Raw genomic sequence first — 17,389 nt, 5'->3', positions numbered from 1 at the left:
TGGCACATAATTAAGACATTGTGGAAATTGTTTCACAACTGATACAGCCTGGAACACCATAGTGTGATGGTGTGTCCGAACATCATAACTGCACCCTATTGGATATGATGCATACCATGATGTCTCTTATCGAATTACCACAATAGTTTATGGGTTAGGCATTAGAGACAACCGCATTCACTTTAAATAGGGCACCACGTAATTCTGATGATATGACACCGTATGAACTATGGTTTAGAGAAACCTAAGCTGTCATTTCTTAAAAGTTTGGGGCTGCGGCACTTATGTGAAAAAGTTTCAGGCTGATAAGCTCGAACCCAAAGCGGATAAATGAATCTTCATAGGACACCCAAAAACAGTTGGGTATACCTCCTGTCTCAGATCCGAAAGCAATAAGGAATTGTTTCTAGAATCGGGTCCTTTCTCGAGGAAAAGTTTCTCTCGAAAGAATTGAGTGGGAGGATGGTGGAGACTTGATGAGGTTATTGAACCGTCTCTTCAACTAGTGTGTGACAGGGCACAAGGAGTTGTTCCTGTGGCACCTACACCAATTGAAGTGGAAGCTTATGATAGTGATCATGAAACTTCAGATCAAGTCACTACCAAACCTCGTGGGATGACAAGGATGCGTACTACTTCAGAGTGGTACGTAATCCTGTGTTGGAAGTCATGTTGCTAGACAACAATGAACCTACGAGCCATGGAGAAGCGATGGTGGGCCCGGATTCCGATAAATGGCCCGAGGCCGTAAAATCCGAGAGAGGATCCATGTATGGAAACAAAGTGTAGACTTTGACAGAACAGCTCGATGGTCGTGAGGCTGTTGAGTACAGATGGATTTTAAAAGGAAGACGGACAATGATGGTAAATGTCACCATTAAGAAAGCTCGACTTGTCGTTAAGATGTTTTCCGACAAGTTCAAGGAGTTGACTACAATGAGACTTTCTCACTCGTAGCGATGCTAAGAGTCTGTTGGAATTATATTAGCGATTACTGCATTATTTATGAAATCTTGCAGATAGGATGTCAAAACATTGTTTCCTCGACGTTTTTGAGGAAAGGTTGTATGTGATACAAACCGGAAGGTTTTGTCAATCCTGAAAGATGCTAATAAGTATGCAAAGCTCCAGCAATCCTTCTAGGGACTGGAGTAAGCATCTCGGAGTTGGAATGTATGCTTTGATGAGATGATCAAAGATTTTGGGTGTATACAAAGTTTATGAGAAACTTGTATTTCCAAAGAAGTGAGTGGGAGCACTATAGAATTTCTGATGAATATATGTTGTTGACATGTTGTTAATCAGAAATGACATAGAATTTCTGGAAAGCATATAGGGTTATTTGGAAAGTGTTTTTCAATGGAAAGCCTGGATTAAGCTACTTTAACATTGAGCATCAAGATCTATAAGGATAGATCAAAACGCTTAATGGTACTTTCAAATGAGCACATACCTTGACATGATCTTGAAGGTGTTCAAGATGGATCAGTCAAAGAAGGAGTTCTTGCCTGAGTTGTAAGGTATGAAGTTAAGACTTAAAGCTCGACCGCGGCAGAGTAGAGAGAAAGGACGAAGGTCGTCCCCTATGCTTTAGACGTAGGCTCTACAGTATGCTATGCTGTGTACCGCACCTGAAATGTGCCTTGCCATGAGTCAGTCAAGGGGTACAAGAGTGATCTAAGAATGGATCACAGGACAGCGGTCAAAGTTATCCTTAGTAACTAATGGACTAAGGAATTTTCTCGATTATGGAGGTGATAAAGAGTTCGACGTAAAGAGTTACGTCGATGCAAGCTTAACACCTATCCAGATAGCTCTGAGTAGAGATACCAGATACGTATAATGGAGCAACAATTTAGAATAGCTCCATGTAGAACAGTTATTTGAAATGGCTCCAAATATAGCGTTGTAGCAGTTGCATCTACAAGATGACATAAGAAATTTGCGAAGTACATACGGATCTGAATGTTGCAGACCCGTTGACTAAAACCTCTCTCACAAGCAAAACATGATCAAACCCAGAACTCATTGAGTCTTAATCACATGATGAAGTGAACTAGTTTAGTGACACTAGTAAACTCTTTGGATGTTGGTCACATGGCGATGTGACTTGTGAGTGTTAATCACATGACGATGTGAACTGGATTATTGACTCTAGTGCAAGTGGGAGACTGTTGGAAATATGCCCTAGAGGCAATAATAAATAAGTTATTATTATATTTCCTTGTTCATGATAATCGTTTATTATCCATGCTAGAATTGTACTGATAGGAAACTCAGATACATGTGTGGATACATAGACAACACCATGTCCCTAGTAAGCCTCTAGTTGACTAGCTCGTTGATCAATAGATGGTTACGGTTTCCTGACCATGGACATTGGATGTCGTTGATAACGGGATCACATCATTAGGAGAATGATGTGATGGACAAGACCCAATCCTAAGCATAGCACTAGATCGTGTAGTTCGTATGCTAAAGCTTTTCTAATGTCAAGTATCATTTCCTTAGACCATGAGATTGTGCAACTCCCGGATACCGTAGGAGTGCTTTGGGTGTGCCAAACGTCACAACGTAACTGGGTGACTATAAAGGTGCACTACGGATATCTCCGAAAATGTCTGTTGGGTTGGCATGAATCGAGATTGGGATTTGTCACTCCGTGTGACGGAGAGGTATCTCTGGGCCCACTCGGTAGGACATCATCATAATGTGCACAATTTGATCAAGGAGTTGATCACGGGATGATGTGTTACGGAACGAGTAAAGAGACTTGCCGGTAACGAGATTGAACAAGGTATCAGGATACCGACGATCAAATCTCGGGCAAGTATCGTACCGCTAGACAAAGGGAATTGTATACGGGATTGATTAAGTCCTTGACATCGTGGTTCATCCGATGAGATCATCGTGGAACATGTGGGAGCCAACATGGGTATCCAGATCCCGCTGTTGGTTATTGACCGAAGAGTCATCTTGGTCATGTCTGCATGTCTCCCGAACCCGTAGGGTCTACACACTTAAGGTTCGGTGACGCTAGGGTTATAGAGATATTAGTATGCGGTAACCCGAAAGTTGTTCGAAGTCCCGGATGAGATCCCAGACGTCACGAGGAGTTCCGGAATGGTCCGGAGGTAAATAATTATATATAGGAAGTGCTATTTCGGCCATCGGGACAAGTTTCGGGGTCACCGGTATTGTACCGGGACCACCGGAAGGGTCCCGGGGGTCCACCGGGTGGGGCCACCTGCCCCGGGGGGCCACATGGGCTGTAGGGGGTGCACCTTGGCCTATATGGGCCAAGGGCACCAGCCCCAAGAGGCCCATGCGCCAAGAATCAAGGGAAAGGAAGAGTCCTAAAGGGGGAAGGCACCTCCGAGGTGCCTTGGGGAGGAGGGACTCCTCCCTGGCCGCACCCTTCCTTGGAGGAAGGGCCAAGGCTGCGCCTCCCCCATCTCCCTTGGCCCTATATATAGTGGGGGGAAGGGAGGGCAACCATACCTGAGCCCTGGCGCCTCCCTCTCCCTCCCATGACACATCTCCCTCCTCCCGCAGCGCTTGGCGAAGCCCTGTTGGAATCCCGCTACTTCCACCACCATGCCGTCGTGTTGTTGGATCTCCATCAACCTCTCCTCCCCCCTTGCTGGATCAAGAAGGAGGAGACGTCGCTGCTCCGTACGTGTGTTGAACGTGGAGGTGTCGTCTATTCGGCGCTAGGATCATCGGTGATTTGGATCACGACGAGTACGACTCCATCAACCCCGTTCTCTTGAATGCTTCCGCGCGCGATCTACAAGGGTATGTAGATCCACTCCTCCCTCGTTGCTAGATGACTCCATAGATTGATCTTGGTGACACGAGGAAAATTTTGAATTTATGCTACGTTCCCCAACAAAGGGATGGGTCCGAACGTACTTGGTCGTCGCATGATGTGAGCCTAGCAAAACCTTGTAGTCCATAAGCGTCAAGGTGAGCAAGGAAAGAATTGTGTATTGGCCATGTTTTCTTTATGGTTCGAAGTCTGAAAGGCCGATAATCATTCTTAGTATTTGGGTTCAAAAATAGGTGGCAACGGTGGCCGGCGTCATGGGGCCCCTGCAAAAGGACTGGCATTTCAGCCATAACCTGCACACAAACATACATATATAAATTATGAGGAAGACACAAATACAAATGCAAATCAAAATTAACTTAAAAAAATACAAAGAGATATAATTTACATTAATTATTTGAAGTTAACATCACGAGTACAATAATACAAAGAGATTCAATTTAAATTTAATATAAGTACACATAACGAGTAGAAATATAAATAGACATAGTGAGTACAGATATATCAACATCATGCAGTGTTGTTGGCTTGATACGAGCATTCTCTGCGTGAATGTCCAAGACACCTGCAAACGCGGCATCACCTTGGTTCTCCCATATGGCTATGGTCCATGTCATTGCGATGATGCCTAGACTGACATCATCCCTTTGCGGTTCTCATCAAGTCGGCGTTCGGAACCCATTTCGGCCCATCTGGCCACAACATTTTGTAGTTCATATCAATGCCCCAAGCCCAGAACTCATCGTTCCAAGTGTTGTACAGATTGTACATGTTGAAGTACGGCGATATGTATGGCTCGACACTGATATTTTAATCAGCAGTCGCCCGGAGCACATGACTGCAAGGGTAGCCCACAAGCTTGGGCTTGTTACAAGTGCACTCACAGGACGTTGGGCCAAGGGTGATAGCTTGCATTTTTGATCCTCTATGGTGACCCTTAATGTACTTGGCTCGCACATTGCCCTCCCACTTATTCCTAAGTGCGTCCACTTTCCTGCAGCCATGACTTTGGGACTTCTTTGCTTTCTCGTCTAGATGTCTTTGCATCTTCTCGGACGATGGCTTGCTCAATTCAACTTGTGCTTTGGCGACGGTGACCCTGTCTGCAAAGTATGACAGGGTCCGGTTCCAAGTTTCTTCAATTAGGGCTGTGATAGGCAGTGCTCGCACCCCTTTAAGAACACCATTGTACACCTCTGACATGTTGCTGGTCATTATTCCATACCGAGCCCCGGTGTCGTGAGCCTGCACCCACTTGTCCAAATGAGGGCAATTCTCGCGGATCCACTGGCTCAAATTTATGGGCATCCTACGACCCCTCCGGTCTTCTCTCTGCGGCAAGGCCGCGCGGTCGATCTCACCATTGATACCTGCCCATATCGCATTCATTTTGGCTTTAGTTTTTTGCATGCACCACCTTCCCTCTAGATCGGGCCATCCCCACTCTTGTTCCGACGCCTTAATTATGTCAAGAGCACTTAATAATCCAGTGTTGCGATCAGAGATGATGCAAACACCTTCACGCTCTTTCATGACACCCATCTTCACGCAGCTCAGGAACCACAACCAGCTATCTTTGTTCTCGCTCTCGACAAGTGCATATGCAATAGGAAGAAGCTGATTATTTGCATCCGCTACAATCGCCACCAATAGTGTGTCCTTGTACTTTCCAGTGAGAAAGGTACCATCAACTGATAATATCGGGCGACAGTGCCTGAAGGCTTGTATAGTCTGGGCGAATGCCCAGAATAAGCGGTCCAGGATTAGCTCACCCGGGTTCATTGGGTTTGGACATTCTCTCCGCCAAACTTGAGTCCCCCTATTAGCACTTGAAGCATTCTGGGGGCATAAGAATAGGCCTCCTCATAGGTACCATACAAGTTCTTGAATATATTTTCCTTCGCATGCCTAGCCTTGCTGTAGCTGACAGGGAAGCCAATTTGATCTTCTGAATATTTTTGCAGAGCCCTAACACTAATGTTGAGACTTCCCTGCACAATCGTTTCCATCGTCTGTGCCACATATCTTGCTGTCACATTGCAGTGATTTGAAAGAGTTCCAGTTTGCTCACAGCTATGCTCCACTATTTTTGTGATATGCCATGACTGACGTACCCCAGGCTTCAGTCTAGCAAGAACTCTTCCGCGGCAACCTTTTGCGGTGTGGGTGCATATGACCTTCAACTCTGTTTTATCAGACTGCTTCACTCTATGCTGGTGTTGGATGGCGATTGCATAGCTACTCATTGCCTGGTAAGCAGACTTTTTGTCTGGGAAAACTTGCCCAACCTCCAGGCTCCCCGCTCCTAGGCCAGAAACAGAGTGAAATTCATTGGTGATGCTCATATCCTGTAAAAACCCAGGTTGCAGTGCCGCCGCGACCACCCTCTGAGGAGGAACATCTTCTTCTTTGCTCGACTCCGAAGACACAGAAGAATGATCATCATCATCTAGCGCCTCCGGCAATCCCTCCATTGTCATTTCCCCCCTCCATCCCTGGGCCAAACACCGCTCGAATGCACCTTCTGACTGCTGTGTAACCCACGTTGACCATGTCTCTCACTACAACTGTAGTCGACTCACACAAGGACACATCCACCCCGAAAGGACCGTCGCGTAAGACGTTCCCATAGTACACTACTAAATTTTCCATAGTACCTAACCAACATACACGTTTACATTTCAAACAATTAGTAACTGAACATTTAGTAGTAGTACGATGAAAACATTTACATATCATACGACTAAAATAATAACCATATTTTCGTTACAAATATTTGGTTTGTTTTTAGAATCATTTGCTTAGACTTTCTGGGGTTGTTTGGTTAACGGGTATTTAGAGATCTATTTTTTCTCAAACTTGTCTACGAGCGTCACAAACTAAAACTCTGTTTGCTTTTCTCTAACTACCCCAAAAATATCCTAAACTGGTTCTCGTAACATGCAAAAACTGAGCTTTTGGAAACACGACTATTAGTAAAAACTTATTTTCTTACAACAGGTTATGACAAAACCGATGGTAATTACTCGCTATCCAAACAACCACTAAACATAATAGTATGATAACAATATTTTAATATCATATGAGTAAAACATTTAAATATAATTTTTTCATATCATACGATAACAATCATTTATTTATAAATAATAATATTTGCAACAGCATGCACATTATTCACAACAGTACATCAATATAAAAAATATTAACAAAATTACAACGTCATTTTATACCTTAGCTCCAATATGGATGTGCTTGCAAATGCAATTAAGCGTCAAAATAATTCGAATAAATATCCGTCACCAGTACTATATGAACGGAGTCAACCTATTATCACATGAACATCAATATTACACACAGATTTTTCTTTCTGCTATCAAAAGTATGAAAATAGCACATGCATGTATGTGGTCATCACCTCAAAAGGGACAACGAAGATGGATACACAATTTCTTCAATCACGTCATCTCCTCCTTGTTTGTTACTAAGATGAATTGTTTTACCTAATTACATACATCATCAAGTACATTAGCACCTAATATTAACATATAAAATTTAGATTATTGCGACATAACAAAGTAGTCCTACGGTTTCCTAACTATAGACTTATTAATAAACATACCACATGCAATGAACAATTACAGTACAAGTTTTTCTTAATTACCGTATTAAGACTTCCCGCATGTCAATACTAATGGACGCACCTAACATTGATACAACATCTTCAACCTACTCTTCTAAAAAAATGGTATATATGCTACATCTGTTGTCTGAAATTATTTCTAACCTCTAAGCACTAACATTGCATAGCTAATGACGAGCTAAAAGACTAACTAATTACCACCCTGCATGCACAAAAAAATCAATGTATTGCAAAGCTCATACCTTGCTCTTCAACTTTGTAGTTCACTTCGCTAGGCAAATCGTACTTCTGAAGCTCTAAATGACTCCAAAAAGTGATGAAATAATGCCTAACAAAACAGATAACACATAGTTATGAACTAAACAAAAAGAGTAAAAAAATCATGCATGCAAACGAAACAAAAAAAAATGGATAGATCTTACCTTTGTCTATCTTTTCTTCAACTTCAACATATTCAAAATCCTACTCTAAATCGCCCTAAATCACGAGTGAAAGTGCCTAGTGAGTTTTTTTTCTCTCTGTTCTTACACACTCAGAGGGTAGAAGAGGAGGCCAGTGTGCTTGCGCACGGAGCAGAAGCATACTATATAAAAGGAAGAGGATCCCTGTAGTGTCGGCACAACAGGTTCCCGCAGCCCCAGATTCCCGCAGCGAGTGAGTCATTCCCGCAGTGCCATCGCATCCGCTGAAGCAATAGCCAGAGCAATTCCCGCAGTGCCGTCGCATCCGCTGAGGCAAAAGATGCAAAAGCCGGAGTGATTCCCGGGCAGCAGCAGGACATCAATGTTTCCACTCATTATATTCCCGCCCGTGAAATTCGTCGTCCTCCGCGCGTGGGAATCAGCCTAGTCTGCAATAGCCGGCCCGTGAAATTCGTCGTCGTCGCGCGCACGGGAATCATCCACAGGCTGCCGGGCCGCATGCAGCACAAACAGTGCGGCCGCCTGCTGCGGTGGCGTCATGGCCCGTAGTCTCGTCGCCCGTGCAGCTGTACCCGTCGGCCTAGGCGCGGCATGGGCAGTTGAGTCCGCCTCACCCGGTGGCGGCAGGGCCCACCTGGCCTCGCCCGTTCCGTCCTGGCTCAGGGAACTGTACGAGAAACGTTTTACCCGGGCGGCCTCCTCCTAGCGTGGCGGCGGGTCTGGCCGCCTCCAGGCGTGGCGGCAGGTGCCATGTGTCGCCTGCCGCGCCTGCCGCCACTAGTTAGGGGGTCCTTTTTGTTAATGTTTTCGATGAGTGGTCCTTTTTGGCAATTCTGTTGGCTAGGGGTCCTTTTGGACAAAAAATCGTATTAGGGCCACTCTAACAAATTTCGTCTATTCATGGCAGAAAAAGGACACGTCCATTAGCTTGCGGTCGTGCGGCTGTCGCTGCGCCCAACCGGCCCGCCGCATCCCAAACAATCTTTTTTTTGACTTGAAATTTTATCCAAAATGAACCCAAATAAACATTGCAAGTTATATAAAAACATTAATATAAACATTAACACAACATTAATATAAACGAAAACTTAAAAAACATTGAAATAAAACTAGATAAAGGCCCGTAATTTCACCGTAAGAAGGGTGAAATTGTACCGGATTTAATTTTCACTTTAAGAGCATAATTTCACCGTAATTTAATTGCTGCTATTTTAAATTGTACCGGATTTGAATTTGAATGTATGCTATAGCTTTATTCATATCCATCAGGTTCAAACAACCAATGCATTATTTGATTCATAGGTACATATGTTCAAGAATTACATAAGAACCAAATAAAGAATGATGAACCACCGTTGTATACTTGTACTATTACAGACGGTAAAGAAAGAGGCGAAATACATTCTAGTTGCTGAACAAGGTGAAGCGGAATGCCCATATTGTGCCCTCCTCCATGAAGATGGCACACATGACGCTATGAAAGTGCAACTAATCCCCGGGTGGTTTTGGTAATTCATAACAACATATAGCTCATTGAACTAATATCCATTCAAGTTAAATATTTCAGAAAGTTCAATAATTGGCATATCATGGACTAGAGATGTGGACCCCTAAAAATGTGTCGTGGTGGGCGCACGACAGATGCCAAGGGATGGCTAAAGAGAGGAGGAGACTCGAGGGCACTGGTGGGCTCCAGAGGCGAGGTTGCATGAGTGAGCGCGGGACGCAAGACATACCCAGGTTCGGGGCTCTCGGGAGAGATAATACCCTAGTCCTGCCGAGTGTGGTTTATGTGTGATAGTGCAGAGTTGCTCCTTGAGCTGTATCGGGGAGGAAGGAAGGCAGGCCAAGGCTTAGGCTGCTCCCTCTCCGTGTGTGTGTGTTCTACTGATCGGATCTCTTCACCCCCGTGCATGGAGGCCTCCTAGGGGGTTTTATAGGTCAACCCCCAGGGGTACAATGGTAATGTTACAAGTCCATGGGGCTGGGTTGTCATCATCCGGGAAGCCGGTGCTGGGACCCGCAAGGTGACAGGGCTCGCCGGGTTCTCCGGGCATGGTACCCGCCGGGTGTAGGGGCACTGTTTGCCGTCTTGTCGATCGTCAGGGAGTGGCCGGGTTGAGTCCGCTGCAATGGCGCTCCATCAGGTCGCCGCTTGCTGGCGTCAGCAGTGAAGACGGGCGCACTGTAGCCACACTGGCCCTCATCAGCGGGTAGGTGAGCCACTGTTGCCACGCACCGGCCGACCAGAGGCATGGGAGGGGCACTGTTGCCTTGCTCATCTCTTGATTGAGGACTCGTCCCATCTACGGCCTGGATGGGATGGGAGCTGACCCGTGGCCGGGTTGGGGAGCACGCCAAGGGGAAGCTGGCTTGTTGGGAAGTCTTGGTGCACCGGGTTCGGCTGCCTTGCGCCGGCCGTCGGGGCCGGGTCGAGCGACCCGGACAAGCGTGAGCCGACTTGAGGGGCATTGCTAGCTTCGTTGTTTTTGAAAAGGATCCGTGTTCCGTTGCATGCCTGCGGTTCATCCCCCCGACAGTAGTCCCCGAAGCTGTGAAGGTCTGCCCTCTTCGAGCGGGAGGGCCTTCGCTGTTTCCCCCCTGAGGAGGAGAATTTTGTGACCGCTGGGTTTGGCAACACCCACTGTGTGCGGGCTTCCGGAAGCCGGATCATGGCACCCCGGTAGGGGCGGGAAACCGAAGAGTCCATTGAATCTTGGGGCAATCTTTGGGCTTCGCGCGGTCGCCACATGGCGCCCGAGAGCCGGAGGGGCCTGACAGGCCACGCGCGCGATAGGACGGGGCGGCGCGCTAGGGCCTGCCACTGCGTGCCCTCGGCCCACGTGCGCGGATTTATTATGGCATCCACGGGCCGGTTGCCATTCTCGATGCAGTTACTGCACGCGTACGTGCGCAATTATTGCGGGGAAGTGGGAGGGGCGAGCGCAAACGATCCCACTTCCCCACGTTTTGAATCATGGGTTATAAATTGGGGGAGACTGGCAGCGGAAATCATTCTCGCCCGCACTCCCCTGCCTCCTCATCCTTCCTCTGCCCTTAGCGTCCGCCGCGTGCTGCGACGCCCGCTACTTCGAGCAGAGCTTCACCGCCGTTCTTCCTTCTTTCCTTTCTTCGTCTTCGTCGATGGCTCTTCCGTCGGGCTCGTGGATGGGCTCGACTGTCACCTTAGACGACATTGCCTACCTCCGCACCACCAGGCGCTTGCCAGGGGATACGGAGGTCGCCATGCGCCTGCCGCAGGGGGGCGGGAGCCGCGGCTCGAGGGCACGGAATGTGTGGTCTTCTTTTCGCACTTCAAGCGCGGGTTCGGTCTTCCAGTGAGCGCTTTCTTCCGCGGCTTCCTGGAGTTCTTCGGGCTCCAGCCGCATCACCTTGGCACGGGTGCTATCATGCAGCTTTCGGGCTTCGTCACCCTTTGTGAGGGGTACCTGGGGGTCGAGCCCTCCATCGATCTCTGGGTGCACTTCTTCTCCTTGAAGCAGTAGGGGCTGAGGGCCGGGGAGATGTCCGACCCTGGGCCGGCGTCATATCCAAGCGGTCGGGCGCAGACTGCCCCAAGATGCCGCTGGAGGATTCTGCCAAGAAGTGGTAGAATTCTTTCTTCTACGTCTGCAACCTCGGCGCGGACCGCATCAATCTGCCGCCCTTCGCCGACGCGCCGCCGTGGGCGAAGTAGAACTGGGGTTACTACCCCAAGCACCCGTCGCAGGAGGTGCTGAACCTGTGCGCGCGAGTGTCGCAGATGAGGGAGCGGGAGGGGCTCACTGGCACCGACATCATCACCGCCTTCATCAGGCTCCGCGTGCTGTCTCTGCATGATAACCCACAAGTATAGGGGATCGCAACAGTTTTCGAGGTTAGAGTATTCAACCCAAATTTATTGATTCGACACAAGGGGAGCCAAAGAATATTCTCAAGTATTAGCTGCTAAGTTGTCAATGGGACCACACCTGGAAAACTTAATATCTGCAGCAAAGTATTTAGTAGCAAAGTAATATGATAGTAGCGACAACGGTAGCAAAAGTAACAGTAGCAGTTTTATAGTGATTGTAACAATGGCAACGGAAAAGTAACTAAGCAAAGATCAATATGTGAAAAGCTCGTAGGCAATGGATCACTGATGGATAATTATGTCGGATGCGATTCCTCATGCAACAGTTATAACATAGGGTGACACAGAACTAGCTCCAGTTCATCAATGTAATGTAGGCATGTATTCCGAATATAGTCATACGTGCTTATGGAAAAGAACTTGCATGACATCTTTTGTCCTACCCTCCCGTGGCAATGTGGTCCTATTGGAAACTAAGGGATATTAAGGCCTCCTTTTAATAGAGTACCGGACCAAAGCATTAACACTAAGTGAATACATGAACTCCTCAAACTACGGTCATCACCGGTAAGTATCCCGATTATTGTCACTTCGGGGTTATCGGATCATAACACATAATAAGGTGACTATAGACTTGCAAGATAGGATCAAGAACTCACATATATTCATGAAAACATAATAGGTTCAGATCTGAAATCATGGCACTCAGGCCCTAGTGACAAGCATTAAGCATAGCAAAGTCATAGGAACATCAATCTCAGAACATAATGGATACTGGGGATCAAACCCTAACAAAGCTAACTCGATTACATGATAAATCTCATCCAACCCATCACCGTCCAGCAAGCCTACGATGGAATTACTCACGCACGGCGGTGAGCATCATGAAATTGGTGATGGAGGAAGGTTGATGATGACGATGGTGACAGATTCCCCTCTCCGGAGCCCCGAGGGGACTCCAGATCAACCCTCCCGAGAGAGATTAGGGCTTGGCGGCGGCTCTGTATCGTAAAACACGATGAATCCTTCTCTTTGATTTTTTTCTCCCCGAACGTGAATATATAGAGTTAGAGTTGAGGTCGGTGGAGCACCAGGGGGGCCCACGAGGTAGGGGCGCGCCCCCACCCTCGTGGACAGGGTGTGCCCCCTGGCATTGCTTCTTTCGCCAGTATTTTTATATATTCCAAAAATATTCTTCGTTGATTTTCAGGTCATTCCGAGAACTCTTATTTCTGCACAAAAATAACACCATGGCAATTCTGCTGAAAACAGCGTTAGTTCGGGTTAGTTCCATTCAAATCATGCAAGTTAGAGTCCAAAACAAGGGCAAACGTGTTTGGAAAAGTAGATACGTTGGAGACGTATCACTGTAGCAGCGCAGCCACCTCATCGGCCAGATGACCAGGCTTCATGACCCCGACCACATGTCGAACTTGCGGTTGGCGGCGGACCAGGTCGCGCGCCGGGTCAATGACATCTCCAAGGCTGGGCTACAGGGCGACTGGGAGTTTGGCAAGCCTCCGTATAGCCAGGCGAACCCGGCACCCGTGGTGAGTCCTCGGTCTTCGTACTTTGCCGCTGCTCATCTTCTTGTTCGCCCCGACGCGACGCGGGAAGTGCTTCTAAAGGCCATCCGGCATCCTTACAACCGGGCGCCAACGCAGGTGGTGCGGGCCGTCTCAGAAGAACCCGCGGCCCACGGCAGAGGGGTGGAGGCGGCCGACGACGTCGGTGCCGGACGCCGTGCGGGTAAGTTTTGTCTTGTTTCTTGAGCCGCCGGTTGCGAGGCGGCACTAGGAGTGCTGATGTGAATCGTTGATGTAGCAGCGCCAGGCGGAGGAGGCGGCGCGGCAGGAGCCGGGTCGTCTCGAGGAGTGCTGGCAGCCAGTCGGCCGCACGGGAAGGACAATGTCGCACCGCGGGCTCTGACCGTGAAGCGCGCGGCGAACCCGATCGGGGGCGCGAAACCTCTAGCCAAGAGGAGGCGAGGCGCTTCGCAGGAGAGCCTGTCGAGGCCCGTCATGCCGGTGGTACCTGGGTAAGTTCCTCCCTTTTCTTTTGTTGACTTTGATCGATCGAGCGGCTTCTGCTCGGTTCTTGTATGTTTACTTCTCTATGCCTTAGGTCACCGATTTCGCTGGCGCTGGCGGCGGCGGACACCGTGTCCTCTGAGGGCACCACGTTCCGGAGGACCCGGACTAGCGCCGACGAGGAAGAGGAGGCGGAGGCGGTGGATCCGGACCTCGGCCCAGACCCGACCGACACCAAAGGCTAGGCCTGGCGGGACCGAAACAGGGCCGGTGGCGGAGCTGGAGGCGGCATCGACCCAGGCCTGGGTCAACGCCGTGACGACGTGGGCGCAAGCCGGCGAGGAGCCGGCGTGGCCGGAGATGCCGGCAGGGACGGTGGCGGCAGGGAAGGTCTTTGTGCCGGCGTCAGGGGGAGAGCACGACTGAGGCGGCCGCGCGAACATGATGGACCTTGATCAGGAGGTCGTGGTAGTTGAGGACAGCACCCCGCTGCGGACCGACGTGGTTGAGCGGGCGAGGGCTGACGGACGTGGCGGTGATGCCGTCTTGGAGGATGCACCATGGACGGCGCCGGAGGGGGCGCCTCAGGTGCCGATGAGCGAGGCACCGCTGGTGGTTGAGCCGCAGGCCACCCCGGCTACCGAACCGGCGACGGTGCCGGAAAGAGTGCCGGAGAAGGCGCTGGCCGCCGGGGAGGCGTCCAGCGGAGAGCACGCCCTGGTGCTCAGGCCAGGGGGTCACCGGGCCGTCGGGTCGCATCCGGCGCGGAGCGGGACCAGCGAAGTCTTCTTCAGGCCTCTGACCCAGGAGGAGGCGGCGATGGCCGCGGTGACCCGGCGTCTGTGAGGGCGGACGGACCGGATCCAGGCCTTCGCCCAGGCCGAGGTGGAGCAGACATGGGAGCTGGAGCACGCCGTGTTCGTAAGTTTTTTCCTTGCCTTCTATTTTTCTCTTTCATTGCTTCTTTCGTGTGGGGGCGCGCCAGCGCACCCACTGGGTGTAGCCCCTGAGATTCGGGCCAACTGCATAGCAGTTGGGTCGAATCTTAAACTATTGCCTTTGTGTTGATCGTTGCTTCCTGCAGCAACTGGACTCCTACCGGGTCGACGTCTTCAACCGGCTTCTGGAGAAGCACCAGCGGCTCAAGGAGTAGCTCGTGCCAAGGAGGAGGAGCTCCGTGGTGCCGCAAGTATTTTTCTTGCATGCTCTTTTTAGTGGGGGCGCGCTAGCGCACCCACTGGGTGTAGCCCATGAGATTCGGGCCAACTGCGTAGCAGTTGGGTCGAATCTTAAAATGGTACTTTGTTTCTAATTCTTTCTTCTGCAGCCGAGGTGCTGTCTTGGAGGACCCGACTGATCCGAGCTGGCTTCCATTATGACCGGCTCGTTGCTGACATCGGTCGGCTCGGGGCCGAGGTGGCGGAGGTGAGGGCAGAGGCGACTGGAGCCCTGCAGGCGCTCGATGAAGCTGGCAGGCTGCAGGAGCGGCTGGTGGGCGACAAGACCCGCCCGGAGGCCGAGGTGGAGTGCCTCAAGGCAGAGACCGCCAAGGTCGTGGATGCGCAGCGGGCACTTGCCCAGGCTAACCAGCAATGTGACAAGCTGGCTGACGACAAGGGCCAGCTCCAGGCCGAGGTGGAGCGCCTGAAGACGCTGGTGGCCGTGGCGGAGGAGACCCGTCAGGGGGAAACCCGCCGCCGTGAGGAGGCCGAGAAGGCAGCCAGGCCAAGGACACCGAGCTGAAGGCGGCCCTTACCAAGGTCGCTGACCTGGAAAAGGCACTCTAGGAGCGCGATCGCACCATCGCCCGGGAGCGGCGCGGTACGTTGCTCGAAGCACAGCACCTGGAAGAGTCCTTCTGCAGTAAGTGCTTTTCTTGGATTTTGCCGGGCTGGGATCCCGGCTTCTTGCCCTCGGTGATTTTTTCTGACTTTCTCTGCTTCTTGACAGGGGGCCTTCTCGGAGATGCGCTAGCTGGCGGAGGAGGCCGTCCGCTTTCTGCGAGACCCGCAAGGAGTCGTCGACTCCAGGACTGACCCGTAGGGGTGGGCATAAAAATCGAGGAACCGAAGACTGTACCGAAGCCGAAACTGAAAAAACCAAATTTTTAGTTTTTAATACTGGTAATGAAAAATTCATTTTTTACTTTTGTTAACCGAACTCACTTTGATCGGTTCGGTATATGATTGGTAACCGAACAGAGAAACCAAACATGCAAGCACTACAACGCTAAGAAAGTCTCTCCCATGCGCACATCACTAAAAGGATGCGCCAGGTTTTTTTTGAGACAAAGGACGCGCCAGGTAACGACCACCACTGTGCTTGCGACAGGGATATTACTCCCATGGACCTAGCCTGTTTCTGTATGCACACACCTCTTCTTGGGCTTTTTGTGTAGTACTACGCGGCCCATGTAGTCTTCATGCACGCATGCAAACCAGCAGGATGCGGTGCCGCCATGAGTTTAGTCCCACCTCGACTGGCTACATGAAGGGGCACAACAACTAGTCTATTTAACAGGGTAAGTTGCAAGGGGTAGCTCATGTGCACGACACTGAACTAATTTCTTGGCATATACGGGCCCGAATACTGAACCAAATTATCAGTTAACCGAATTTTCGGTTTCCTAATTTTTCGAACCAATTAGCATTCTCAAAAACTGAATTTTAAAAAATATCAAAATGTGTTAACTGAAATTTCGGTTTATACCGAATGCCCAGGCCTACTGACCCGCAGGTAGCCTGGACCTTCTCGGAGATCGTGACTGCCGCCGAGGCTCGCCTGCGAGTCTTGGGCGAGTGGATGGGGTGGCTCTCTGAGGCCGGCGTGGCGATGACGGCGGCCATTTGGCCGAGCTCCGTTGCACCGAACAGCTTCTCGCGCTTGGCGCGATGGATTTTGTCGGGGCCGAACCGGCTCCACGAGTGGCGCGTTTCCGCCGCTCATGCCGGTGCTGAGATGGCGCTCAGGTTCGCGATGTCTTGGCATCCAGATCTGTCGCTTGACGCGCTGATGGGCCAGCGAGCCAGCGCGGAGAACCAGCTACGGGCGGAGGCCGGACGGATCGCAGCCCGGCCCAGCTATATTGCCGAGTTCGCTATCCACGATGAGTTCTAGCTGGAGCGGACAGAAGACGGCAGAGCCATGCCTGCTGATGACTACGGCCTGCTTCTGAAGGACCCGGAGGGCAGCTCCAAGGAGACAGGCGTCTATGGTGACGACGATGCCGGAGAGGAGGACGTCGGCACCTCGGCGAACCCGGAGGCCACCGAGGAGGAGCCGGCAGCTGCGCGACCCGGTGCTAGGGATGCCTGAGGCTATCGTGTTTTTAACTTGTAAACATTTCGGTTAGGTAGCAGGTCCACCCACCCACCGAGGGTACTTGGTTGTAATGAATTCTGGCCTTGGGCCTATTTAAATTTGAACTTGTGATGTATATATTTCGTGGGTGTTCGCGCTCTTGCCTTTTGTCTTTTGAGCCGTTTTCTTGCGATTTTCCCCTCTCGGGCCTCCCCCCGCGAGTCTGATGGTCGAGGCTCCGGTCCGTGACAAGGAGTTTGGCCTTTGAGAGGAGTGCGGGATACTTAGGCCTTAGAAACATTGAGCGCGAGC

General features: G+C 50.2%; 1 protein-coding gene across 1 annotated transcript; it reads right to left on the bottom strand.

The window, feature by feature from the left end:
- Positions 1–4,642: 4,642 nt before the first annotated feature.
- LOC147975988 (uncharacterized) lies at positions 4,643–6,306 on the bottom strand. The gene is made up of 2 exons (XM_087520674.1): positions 5,662–6,306; positions 4,643–5,563 (listed from the first exon to the last, which is right to left on the bottom strand). Exons 1-2 carry the CDS (start codon positions 6,304–6,306, stop codon positions 4,643–4,645), a joined length of 1,566 nt encoding a protein of 521 aa, XP_087376800.1.
- Positions 6,307–17,389: the final 11,083 nt, after the last annotated feature.

Source organism: Triticum urartu, chromosome 4A, assembly GCF_056163025.1.
Source record: "Triticum urartu cultivar PI428250 chromosome 4A, HENAU_Tu73, whole genome shotgun sequence".
Classification (NCBI taxonomy): domain Eukaryota; kingdom Viridiplantae; phylum Streptophyta; class Magnoliopsida; order Poales; family Poaceae; genus Triticum; species Triticum urartu.
Note: the sequence above shows the minus strand (reverse complement) of the source record. Positions and strands in the feature narration are given on the sequence as shown.